The following is a 13751-nucleotide window of genomic DNA, read 5'->3' on the forward strand; positions in this document are numbered from 1 at the left end:
GTCGTATATATTTATGAAGACAGACCATTCTCTGAAGTATTCTGCTTATGAAGAATTTATGATTGCAAACTGTTCCCGAACAAAATAAAGTGGCAATAAATTCCTGTTTTTTTGCCGTGTGACCCTCCAAGGGCATTGGCTTCACCTCCCACTGAGACATTTGTTACTCAGAGAAAACAATGGCGGTATGTGGATTCCATTGAAGCCCGTCAAATCATCTGTATTCAGATGAGTGGAAAGAACATGGAAATAAAAGGAGAGAGAGAGAGAGAGAGGAATAAACAGTGGCAGAAGAGAGATTCTCCTCTCTGTCCATGAAACTGGACTTTTTGGGCCTGATTGAATTAAATAGTTCATATTACACACTTTTATAGCACTTTTAATGACCCATCCTCTCTGCGACCCACAGAATTAAACAAGCTGTTTTTGTACTGTAGCTATGTGATGTTTATATGTAAATTTGTATTATGATGTCATAATAATTCATTAGGGCGGGTAAGTTGTTGAATACAGTATGGGCATTAATATGTAAATGTAGGAAGTTATATCCAAATAGTTTTTTCCCCCCGTAAATTTCCAGATTTTTTTTTATGATGTTAGAATGTCTGCATAATCCATTGGTTTCTTAATTTGTTTCCTGTATTTTACATTTGTTTATTTTATGTCTGCTAACGTAATTCAATAAGCAATTTAAATAAGCATGAAAAATTTTACCCATTCTAAAATGGGATGTATTTTCGGAGGAACAAAATGTACACTATCGTTTAAGATGTTTTTGAAAGAAAAAAATTTCAGCATCATCACTCCAGTTTTCAGTGTGTCACATGATCCTTCAGAAATCATTCTTATATGCTGATTTGCTGCTCAAGAAACATTCCCTATTATTATCAATGTTGAAAAATAAGCAGTTTTTGCTGCTTAATGTTTGTGAAAACCGTGATAGATTTCCCAGGATTCTTTGATGAATATAAAGTTCAAAAGAGCAGCATTTATTTGAAATAGAAATCTTTTTTAACAATCTACAAGTCTTACTTTCAATTTTGTTCAATTTCATGGTTAAAAGTGTCTCTTTATGACAGGTGGTTGGAGGGGTTTAAAAAGTAAGAGTGATTGGTGATGTCAGCCGAAAAGGTAAGTAGTTTCAGATGTGGAGAAAGTTATTACATTTTAAAAACGGCACGTTTTCACACTCTATGACCGCTAATGTCTCATAAAATCACTATGAGATCTGATTTTACCTCAGTCAGCCCAGCAGAAAACCTCAACATTTGTTTTCGGCCAGAAGAACCCATTTTCACATTAAAGCTAAAATGTCCCTTGTCACTGAGTTGAGCCGTCCATTTCCTTTTGCTATTAACACTTTGCTGACAGGAGAGGAACAGATGTGTTAATAAAGGCCGGTCATGGGAGGAAGATGCAGGCTGGATGTGTGTGGTCAGACCCTGAGAACTTAATTGACGCTGTATGCTGAAATAGCCACTTCATTGCTGCATCATAATCACATCTGTTTCCATTCCAGCTTCCCGACACACGACACACATAAAGGAAAGACAATTACAGCAGCCAGTGTGTGTATTAATTGGATAATGGTGTGTATTGTGCTTACAATTGCCATCTCAGTATACAAGGTTCAACCTGTCTCTAAAAACTGCAATTCCCAGGCAGGTGGGAACACACACACGCACACACACGCGCACAGGGAGTCTGCAGCTCAGCATGGTTCTCGCTTCTCTTGCTGTCAATCGGAGAAAATTGTTCAGCGGAGCCCATTTCTAAAATCATTGGTGTGTTTTTTGCTGCTGATTGTTTGCTATTCAACAAACATTTGAATGTTGCTCTAAAATGCCACTTTGTGCGATGAGATTTTAACCCCTTCAGACTCATCAAAAGAAACTGCCTGTTATCAGACACTTCAGGCGTACAGCAGCAGTGCGGATACAGCAGTCATCACCACATCTCTCTTCTTTATTAAACCCAAATAATATGAGTTGCGTATAAGCAGTTCAGTGCATTTAAGTTGTTCTAGCCTGATGTCTGAATGAATTTTGTCTTTGGATCAACACTAAACAAACACTTTGCGTTGTTACCATAGTTTAAATGTGGTATTTGTGGAAAGACCATAGTAAACTCATGCACCTTAAAGTCATGAAATGGTGTGCTATAAAATAAATTGTATTTGCAATTTACACTATTATAATCACTATAATCACTCCCCACTAACAAAATGTACCTTTTTTTTATATTTTTTATATTTAGTTTTATTTTATTTACCTTTTTTAGTATATATACATATTTATGCATCATAATACCATGTTACTACAGTAAAATGGGTGTATAAAATATGGTAAATTGGGCTATCCTGTCATGTTTGTTTCTTGAATGTGCTTGTGTGACACCTCTGTTTGTGTCCAATCAGAAAACCCTGGCGGAGCATGTGGAGCCCAGTGTGGGCCAGCGGAGTCAGCGTGAACTTCTGTCTCCAGACACCAGTAGGATGGTGACCCAGCTGGAGAGCCGGATAAAGGAGTTAAAGAGCTGGCTGAGAGAAACCGAGCTCTTCATCTTCAATCTGAATCTCAGACCAGACGCACAACAATGTGAGAGCAGCACGCAGGACACTGATGACCCACAACACGACCCGCAAGCCACCAAACAGCTGCAGCACTTCAAGGTGAGTGTGAAGAAGAGCTGCGTCTATCTAGAGTTTACTTCAGGGTTTTCATGTCATGGCTGTTGGTCATTTTTACGACAGGTTTAGATCCTTTGGCTGCCATTTCTGCTCCACTAGTGTCACCAAATGGAATTTCAAAAATGATAAATGTTCTCAGACAGGTGTCCCAAAGACTACTCATTGATTGAACTGAGCATGGCTGTGTTGTAAGACAACGTCAAAGAAGGAACCAACTGAAACAATGGAAACGTCAAACAGCTAATTTCCATACATTGTATATATGGTGATGTATAAAAAAAAATTCTAGCCAATAATTTAACATAGGTCAGTCTCACATCCTGAAGCCAAGTGCCTCTCAACTTCCTTGCTTTTACGTTGCATCACTAATGATAGGTCGATATCATTTCTGCAATTAATATTTTCTTTTTAATGCGTTAAAATGCGTTAAAAGAGCATGATTAATTCTTTCCCCGCCAGCAATTTTTATAAAAGTTGCCAGCCGCCACCAGCGTTTTTGATCATTTTCCAAAAAATGTCATTGCCCCCAGAATATTTTGTTGTATGAATATCTGAACATGCAATATATCTAAAGAAAGAACAGACCCTCTGCTTTTAAACAAACGTTTAAAATGTTTCATTATAGCTTCATGCATTCTTTTTTATCTACACTTGAATATGGGTAAGTTTCATAATAATAAAAAATATTTTGAGCAAAAAGATGAGAAAATCCCATTTTTGTCAAAGACTACATCTGGATGTGATTCAGAACGATGATCGCATAACACACAGTCCATCAACACCCCCAAAGCTTCACAGTCCTGTGCCTCGTCCTGGGTCGACATTTCATTGGGTAACATTCGGCAGTTTTGTTTTAAATTCTGTTTAATGTTGATGATAGCATTATTTTACATATGCATATTACATATGCTATGGCTTGTTTCTGCATCTTATTCGCATGTGCTTTGATCTGGAGATTTAGTACTCTTTCAGAAGATGTGTCATAGCGCCCCCTAGTGTGTAACAGTGAAAACACGGAAACTTGGACATTTCCATGCTTGGCAGGGAAAGAGTTAAGGAACCTTTTTTTCTGATGTAGCCATGTAAATGTCAAAGCCTATTAAATGTTACAAATTATGGCTTTTCAATTATGCTATGATGTTGAATGGCTATAATTACTCATTTCATTCACAGAAAAATCTAATTAATAGAGACATCAATAGTATATTGGTATTATTGATATTGGCCTTCATTCATAGTACTTGGTAAAAAAAAGTTGCCATTAAACATTTAAAGGGCACCTATTATGACTCTTTTCACAAGATGTAAAATAAGTTTCTGATGTCCCCAGAGTGTGTATGTGAAGTTTTAGCTCAAAATACCCAACAGATCATTTTTTACAGCATGTTTAAATTGTAATTTTTTGGGGCTCAGAAAAACGCGCTGTTTTAGTGTGTGCCCTTTAAATGCAAATTAACTGCTGCTGCACGGCACAGGGGGCGGAGCCTCACGAGCTCGCGCTTCAGTCAGGACAATCTCATCTGATAATATCAGAACAGAAACTCTCAATCGCGGTGTTCATTTCGACTCGGAGTTGGACAATAATGCCCACAGAGCCAGAGAATATATGCTGTATGGACATAGAACAGGTATAGTTTAGTTTAATTATGGTTATAACTTATTTGTCATCTGCTTTTATCCACTAATACAAGCCTGCTGTAGCAAAACCCGTCCGAATGATGACCAAAATATACTGACGAGTTCAGTGAAGTTTATTGTACATCACACAAAAGATGAAGCAACAGTTTTACTCCAGAGAATCTCTGTAAGAGCTGAATAAACACAGTATAAGAAGTGCGTATTAAAGTCTTATCCATAAACTCTCTCTCTCTCTCTCTCTCTCCCTTTCATTATCAACAACATAAGTTACACAGCGAAGTAAGTTACACAAAACACTCGTTACAACTAACAGTAAACAAATATACACACCTTTTCAGTGGGTGCTAAATAAACTGGTAAACTTTATATCCGTAAAATGACTCGAAGAGCTGTCATAAAGAGCGCGCTTGCACTTGTGTCCAGTCACGTTAGGCCTGTTGCTCCGGAGAGTGTAAGCTTGATCACAAACAGTACAGATCCATCCTCGAGTAACAACGGGAGTAAATGAAGACTGCTATGTTCATTCTTACATCCATCAACAACACACCTCAATCGCTTAGGAGACATTCTTGTCTACAGCTGCTCAAGCGTCGAACAATGGCGGACTCTGTGTCCAGCCCACTCGGGGCGGGTCTAGGCTCAAACAGCAGTGTCAATCAAGGAGTCGTGGGAGGGGCCTGCGCAATTCTACGTCACATTGCGCCGAATCTGAGAACAGCTTGTTCTGAGACAGTGCTTATGATTTATTGAGATTGTAAAAAAAACACTGGGTGGATTTTTATCATTCTAGGGTGGTTTTGCTCACACACTGCCAGCACACATTTATGTTCAAACACCATGTAAAAGTGAATTTTGCATAATAGGTGCCCTTTAAAATATACAGTCTTTGTTGTTTCTACAATCATTTTGAGATTCAATGCAAATATATGTATTAGCCTAAAAATAAATGGCAAAGTTTAATGTTAAGTGCAATAAATCACGATTAAGTACAGTAAAATGTGTGATTAGTTGGTTAATTGATTGACAGCAAGAAGGGTCAGAGCAGTATAAAGTATACATAAAGTTTTGGAGGATAAGAGATGAATTAAGTTATTCATATTATTATATTTCATTTCCATTTCCAGACATGCAGAAAGCTTTAGTTTTCCGATTTGTAATTCCCTAATTTACAATAATTTACAGAAGTTTACGCATCTCCTATCGCTTGCGTTTTCCCTCGTTACATATTTTGGATACTTTGACACTGCTTTTCAAAAAGAGCGTAGTTCTCTCAGCTCAGTTTTACCATTTATCACACATTTTAATCTGTTCCACAGAATTCCATGTCATAATTTCCATGGCCATATGAATGGGCATCAGCCATCGAAAAACCTATATTGATCGAGCACTACATATCAGTACCTATAGCACCTGTACACCTGCTGAGACACATTTGCTGAGACTTTGCTTTTTCAGAGCAGCTTACACTAAACCATAATGCACACTTAAACTATAATACATGACGGCATCATGTCAGGTAGTCTGGGTGTATAGCATATATACAAAAATGAAACTGCTTAGTCAAACTGCACAGGAGAGAACCGCTCTCTAAAAAAAACAACCTGCTTCGCTTGATCCGTGCTCCTTTAATAAATACAGGGCAAAAAGCACACATCAAATCCCCTGACTGAAAATCCATATGAAATAATTATTTGAGTTAAAATCCTGAGAAACAGCTTGGAGTATTAATCAAGACGTGTCAAAACACAGGTAGTGGAGCTGATTACATCCACCTGCTGAGTGACAAACATAAGTGAGGAAAAGCTTTAAATATACACAGAGCTAAATGATCAGGAGGGGGGAAATAAGGCTCACTTTCTCCTTTGATCAAATGACATGCAGCCAAAAAGGCTCACATTGATTTCTCAGGGATAATCCAGAGAAAATAGCAATACAGTGATCGGAAATATTGGTAAGTGCGATTTATATGGACTCTGCCATTGCACTACAAGGAAAGAATGAGAAAGGAGGATGATTACATGGATCTGTTTTTTTTTTCCATCTGCTTTTGAAGCATGAATTGGCTAACTGGCGTGACTTGGCGTGATCACAGAGCACTTGAAAAGCATCAGCGGGAGAGTTGAGATCTACAGTACACCTCTCTAAATCTCTGAAACAGCACCGTTCTCGTCTCTGTCCACAGTGCAGACACACTTAAAGTGTGCTGTACTTAAAAGCAGCGTGAAATGGCGTTTGCAGCCTGTTTTACTTCTGTAATCGGACAGTTTTGTGAGTGAAAACTGTATTTAATGTAGGCAGGGACTTGACTGGAAAATGTACCAATCTAGTTTTCTTATAATAATAATTGTTTAAATAATAATAATATGATTTTTATTAAAGGGAAAGTTCACCCAAAAATCATTCATTTACTCACGCTCAAGTTCTTCCAAACCTGTAGGGTGAGTAAATGACAGAATTTTCATTTTTGGGTTAACTATCCCTTTAATATTATTATAAATGTATTTATTTATTTAAAAATACCGACATATAATAATATAATAATAATACAAATAATTAACACAAAAAATACATTAAATTAAATTAAATAAAATGTTAAAAATAATAAAATATTGAAAGCATGCACTTTCATTTGAAACCTAGATTTTTAAAATGTTTTTTTGTGCACATGATAATATTTTCTGCTTTTATCACTAATAGGGTCTCTGTATTTATTTATTTTTATCATATTATAGTAATGTATTTTATTAAACCAGTAACCAACTCAAGGTAGTGTGTGACAGAGATTTTACCATAGATAAGGGACTGTTAGTCATTGTAAGGTTATTTTTTTGTGGCCGACTGCTGCAATCTTACACTGACATGTTATTCGTGCGTATGATAGTTGTTTACTGTTTCGGAAAGGGTCAAGGGTTTGAGATTACCCCAGAAATTTTGATAAATTCATCCCAGATTATTGTGTTTTAATTGAACATCAGTTTTGGCAGTTTAAGAGTTAATCTATGACCTGTCTGTGTAACTAAAATCTATATGTAGTGCCTCACGGCTGGAGCTGCTGGAATGTGTCTGTTCAGTGTAGATTCCTGATGCCAATAAAAGGCTGAAAGGATGTGAAAAGGGAGAGATAGTGAGACACTTCGTTATGAGTAACAGGTATGGTCACCCTTTAAAATGTCATCATAAAAATGTCTGTCTTCCACTGAATAAAAAGCATTAAGTTCTTTACTTGCTAGGGGGAGTGGAGTGTCTAAAATTAGACTCTATTGTATCTTAACCTTCACTGGTCAGGCGGCTCAGAGTAGTTGGCTGCCAATTTCACTTCTTTCATTAATAACTGTCTTTCCTTTAATAGTGTGCCTTCATGATATTAAAACCCGAGGGTTGGACTTTTCCTGTCAGGGAGAGGAGACGTGACGGGATCCGCATGCCAACTTTGGTCATTAGTTAACAATCGTTTTACTTACAGAATTCATTGTGTCCTGAAGATTTGCTATTTCTATAAATATAAGAAATTAATGCTTTTACTCATCAGGGATGAATATTTCTGTTTCAAATGATTGCTGTTCTTTTGAACTGTCTATTCATCAAAGCGTCCTGAAAAAAAATGCTATCATGTTTCCACAAAACATATTAAGCAGCACAATGCTTTTCAACATTGATGATAATAAGAAATGTTTCTTGAGCACATTAGAATATTAGACTGATTTCTAAAGGATCATGTGACACTGAAGACTGGAGTAATGATCATCACAGGAATAAATTACATTTCTTAAATATATTCAAATTGAATAATATTATTTAAAATTTAAATATATAATGCACTGTAGAGTTCTGTGAGAGAATTCATTATAGATGGTGGATGGATTGGAGACAAATGTTTATTACAAATATTCTTATTTCAATATATTATGTATTTACTCAACCTGATTATAATGAAAAGTAATGAAGTTAATTAATTCAGTCCAGTAAAATGGACTTAACTATGCATTTTTATGTTTAAAGTTTTATGTTGAAACTTAAAAATGGTTAAGCTCCTCACAAAAAAATGACATGATTTGAGGTATCATTCATTTCTGTGGCCTAAATTTATACGTTGATGTCTCTCTTGGGGTCACTAACCTCGAGTATTGAGCCAAAGTGAGACTCGATGGTGGACACACCACTAATAACCGTACTAGATCTTCTTCTTTGTCTTAGCGATTATTGTCTTTTTCAGTGATTGCTGTCAAGCAGCGCCAAGAGCCCTTTCAAAAACACCTCCAACTCCAAACCACGTTCCTATTAAAGGAATTTCACAGGAGAATTAGACTAAATGGAAGCCAGACTGAATATCTGCGGCAGCATTCGAGTCAGAGTCCATCTCCACGTCTGCCCGGCACCTTTGATCAGCTCGCCGCAGCGTGGGGCCCCGGGGCCTCATCCTCCGGGTCCCGTCAGCCTGATTGAATGTGACGGCGCAGATATAATATCAATACTTTCTCCATGATTAGGAATAAGGAACTCCTGTTCTTTGGCAAGTGCTAACCGCATTAAGCCAGTTCTGGGACGGGCGCGCGAGACCGCCAAACACAGAGTTAGTGTCTCATCAGCTAGTAATGGGGAGCAGACAGGTGACAGGCCTGTTCATTACACACACAATCGACTGGCCGCACACACACACAGATGCATAGAGTCGTATTTTTCATTATACATCCATGCCGCTTGCTTTCATTTACAGGCGCTAATGAGAAAATGTCCCCATTGATGGCAATGTTATCACTTTGCTGCCATTTGTTTGCTTTAGCACGGTAAAGAGGACGTCTGCCGTTCGCAACACATTAGTCTCATTTTGAAAACACTGTCAGTTTTTTTTGTCTTAAAGGGAAAAATAATTAAAAATAAGCATCCTTTGACAACAAGCTTTATGGAAGGTCACTGACAGCCCGACTCAAACCAATGCATTTCCGTCTCGGGTAATTTAGACGTATTTGAAATAACGAACACGTCAAGCAGAATGCAAAACAGGATCCTTCATCATGATCATTTTTCCTGTATAATATGACTAGCGTCAGTCTGCTGACATCGAGTTTTGTCTTGCTTGAAGGTTGGTTAAGTTTGCTTTTATTGTCTATCCACTCACTGCGGTACTATTTCTCTCTATTAGTGCGTCGGGATCGAGGCCTCGACTGACAGGCGTTGATGAAACCCGAGCAGGCCGGAGCCGAGGGGACGTGTCTGGGAACAAATGGCCGACATGAATTCATTATACTCATTTGCGATAACAAGTGCTTGTGGTTTTAATTGACTTAATCAACAAATAGAATTAATCAGAGATTTCTAATTAATGATAATTGATTGAATATCCACTGGGTCACTGTCAGAGCTCCGTTCCCGTGTCCTTGCCGTCACTGTAGGGGATTTGGGGCTCCGCTCCTCAATCTCGCCGAGATTAATTGAAAATGTTAAAATTGCAGCGGCTGTAAAGAGCGAAATGAAGTGTGCGCTCGTTTTTCCCGGCGGAGAACGAGAAACAAATACCCCCGAAACCGAAAGAGCAGAGCCTGTCTTCTGGCTTTTTTTTTGTGTTAATCCTCCAGAAAGCACGTCAGCGCCGGTGCACACGTCATTTAAACTCTCCTCGCGCTTAAGTCGCACTGCACACCAAAAGAAAAAGAAAAAAACGTCAGAATATCATAAGGCTTAGATTTTAATGAAATTAAGTGGGAGGGAGAGATGGGGAATTGGAGTTTAAAGGCTTTAGGCTGCGTCTGGATGGAGGCATGGTCTGTTCTCATTTTGTGCTGAATAAAGAGATAAGCAGTTTTTTGGAGGAACACTCTGGGGAGGTCTGTGTAATACACATGCATCTTCACGGCTCGGCTCTCCGCCTCAGGTGTGATTACAGACTCTGATAGCGAGAGACCTGTAGATTAATACTGTACACCAGATGGATTTAGCCACACGATAACAGCCAGGGGAGTGAGATGAGAGAGAATAGTCATACCGTCGTTCTGAAGATTGCGTTGGCGCCTAAGCACATCGTGAGACGGCTGATCCTCTGATAGCTTTATTAAACTGCACCTGATAGATGATCCACCCGTGATCTTGTCTGTTCTTACAGTGGATGGACAACTGAAGGGTGGCTATATGTGTTTTGTTTCTCAAAATACTCCCCAGGGATCATTTTATTGCTCGGTTCTGAAGCACAATGTGAAGTGGACACAAGCACTTGGGACATAAAGAGTTAACTTTTATTAATAATAGTCATAAACAAGGGTTATTATACACTGTTAAAAAATGATACGATCAATAAGTTATGACAACATATGCTTTTACATTGCTTTAACTCACCAAAATAAGTTAAGCTATACAAGATTTAACACATTTTAAGTCAGTTTAATTTAATTTAAGTTGAAATGACTTGCAGTTTTAAGTACAATCAACTTGGATGTTTAAGGCAGCAACTTTATTTTATTTTATTTGCCTTTTAAGTAGTTTTGATTTCAATTATTTTGCACTCTGTCATTGTTAGTGTTAGTATTTACTATAGTATTTTTTTTTAGTTCCAGTTTTATTTTTTATTTTAGTTTTAGTATTTACTTTTTAGGCTGCCAAAGTTCATGTCTTAAGTGGTAAAGTTGAATTTCTCTTCACAGTCTGGAGTTATTGCTGTCTAGTGACATTTTTATAGTTAATGCAGGTTGGGTGTAAAGTTTTATACTTTGTATATATCATGTATAGTAATTAATCAAATTAGTTAATTATATTACATTTTTGGAGTCATGAACATATCTTTTAGTTTAGTAATTGTTTATCCAAGTTATGTTCTCATTTAGTTTCCATTTTAGTTTGTGTTAATTGCAGTAATGCTGCAATTAATGTAGTTCATTAGTCTAATTGTTGGCTATTTAAAGTTCCCAAGCAACGTAGACTTTCCATGTTTACAGTCACAGTTGTGCATGTATCTGCATTTTACAGTGGCTTTGAATGCAGCTTTGAGTCGGAGCTACAAATGAGATCATATTTGACATATTGTAAGGGTTTAGAGTTTTAATATGCATAGCAGCTCAGATTGTTTGTTCTTGAGAGAATTAGTTCATATGGACTTTTTGAGACATTGTTGAAATCTGTTCTGAAACTGGAGTCTCATTGCAGTCTAGGAGAAACAATTGAGATACTTTTCATTTGTGATTTTTCTTTCACAATATGCTGTTCTGTCTCTCTCTGTCTACCTCTTTCAGTGTTTTGATATCTGACTGAGGCACCAGGGCCCGCTGGCCCCCTGCCAGCGCTTCAGTCTCAGTGCTGGTTTGTGGCTCTGAAATGGAGTCATTGTGTGGATTCACATAGTGGAGGAAAAACAGCCTACTCACTGCACCGTGTGTTTGAAAAAGCTTTTTAGCAAATATTGGCCTACTATACTGCACTGTTCCTCATCCTCAATAAGACTCAATCAGTTTATGAGAACCAGTAATGCAGAAACAGTGTCATTTTTCTAGTGTTTTTTGTATGTCTAAAACCTCAATGTGGCATACAGTACATGCAGTGATAATCTGAGGGGACCTGTGGTATTGATTAAACATTGTCATCTGTATTTTATTGACATATCTGAAGGGTGAAGTTACAGTAGGTTAAGAACTGAGTTGTAGCCTGTTGGATTTTGGAATCAGGTGTGGTTCATATTGCTACTTATTCAAGAAATTCTCACTTAGACTGGAAATCTTCTGACTGACATGGAAGTAGAGCTATTGGTAATCTACTTATCTGACAATTATTTGACGATTAATCGAGTAATTGTATCTTTTTTTGGTAATAAAAATAGACCTAAGTGAACAATAACCATTAAAATGCCTACATACGTATAATAACAATGAAGCAATAATAATTGGTTCAGAAAAAATATTAAAAGCAAGTAATCATGGTTTTGTTGAACAACACTGTTAAAATGCATAATGCAATATACATAATATAAACATAATCAATGTACATTATGTAGGCACTAACAACCGTTTGATTGCTGTTGTTACATTTTACAGCATGATCAAATCCTTGATTAATATTGTCCAAACAACATTCATGTCCACTTAATCTTTAATATAAGGCCACTTCTTTATGATAGAAATGCTACAACCAAATGTGGACATCAAAACATGTAAATTCAGTGCAAGGGTTTAAACATATATTTTTTAAATCATGATGAACAACGGTTTGCATATTTAGAAACATATATTGATGTATTTATTCTCCTGTGATCTCCTCCCATTATGATTTACATTACAAATCTGGTGAAATGATGCGTTCCCAGATGAACGTTATAAACAACCCAAACCCAAAGCATATGCAGCGCAGGAGTTTGTTAACCGAGCTGCTGAGATGATAACAGTGCAACTCTTCACTATGAAACACAAAGCGTGTCAGACTTTATGCATTCCCAAATGCACACTACCAAACAAACAGCACATGCAGAGACTGAGTTCGTGTGGAGTAGCATTTACTGTGAACTGAGCCTCTTTGAGACGGAAGAAAAGCCCTGAAAACCGGCCGCAGCACATATATTTATTTAACTGAATAACAGCTTTTGTGATTTCACAATAGCACTATGCTAGATTATGATTTTAAATGGTTTTAATTAGGGCTGTCAAATCGATTAATCGCATCTAACATAAAAGTTTGTGTTTATATAACACATTTGTGTTTATATTGTGTGTATATATTATGTATTATATTATTATATTTTTTTAAATCAAGTTCTCGAATTTAATCGAGAAATCGTGACAGCCCTACATGCAATTTAACAAATCTTTACATTTTATTTCTGTTATTTAAAGGAATGCTTATCTGTCACAATGTCTTTCCAGTAATGTGTAAAAAAAATCTAATTTTTATTCTGAATTTTAATAGTCTATTAACAAAAACAAAAAAATACTCTAAATTAGTTTTTTTGTGAATCCTTTTTTCATTTTTTTTCTGTAAAAATATCTAAAAGTCCTTAAAGGGATACTCCACTTTTTTTGGAAATAGGCTCATTTTACTACTCTCCCAGAGTACAATTGAGTTTTACCGATTTTGAATCCATTCAGCCGATCTCCGGGTCTGGCGGTACCACCCTAGCCATATCAGCCTAGAAAATCGCAACTTTACATTTTCCGTCGGAATTAGTACATGATGTAACTACAGAAGAGTCAAGTTTTAAATAGGAAAAATATCAAAACTCTTTGGTCATTTTTTTGAGAGAGATGCTAATGGTCCTGTCCGATTCAATGATCTATGCTAAGCTATGCTAAAAGTGGTACCGCCAGACCCGAAGTTCGGCTGAATGGATTCGTAAACGGTAAGACTCAACTGTTTAACTCTGGGGGAGTTGTAAAATGAGCCTATTTCCAAAAAAAGTGGAGTATCCATTTAAAACAAGCTACATTTGCTCTATAGGATATTGAGTCATGTTTAG

At 37.0% G+C, this 13751-nt stretch overlaps 1 protein-coding gene across 3 annotated transcripts in view; it reads left to right on the plus strand.

Moving 5' to 3' along the window:
- The window catches only part of akap6 (A kinase (PRKA) anchor protein 6), a 167155-nt gene that overhangs the window by 140897 nt on the left and 12507 nt on the right, over window positions 1-13751 (plus strand). For all 3 annotated transcript variants that reach the window (XM_084096982.1, XM_084096983.1, XM_084096984.1), the window contains one exon: window positions 2417-2671. In XM_084096982.1, coding sequence (XP_083953108.1) covers window positions 2417-2671 — 255 coding nt within the window. The remainder of the gene's footprint in view (window positions 1-2416; window positions 2672-13751) is intronic.

Source organism: Abramis brama (assembly GCF_963993115.1).
Source record: "Abramis brama genome assembly, chromosome: 21".
Lineage (NCBI taxonomy): Eukaryota > Metazoa > Chordata > Actinopteri > Cypriniformes > Leuciscidae > Abramis > Abramis brama.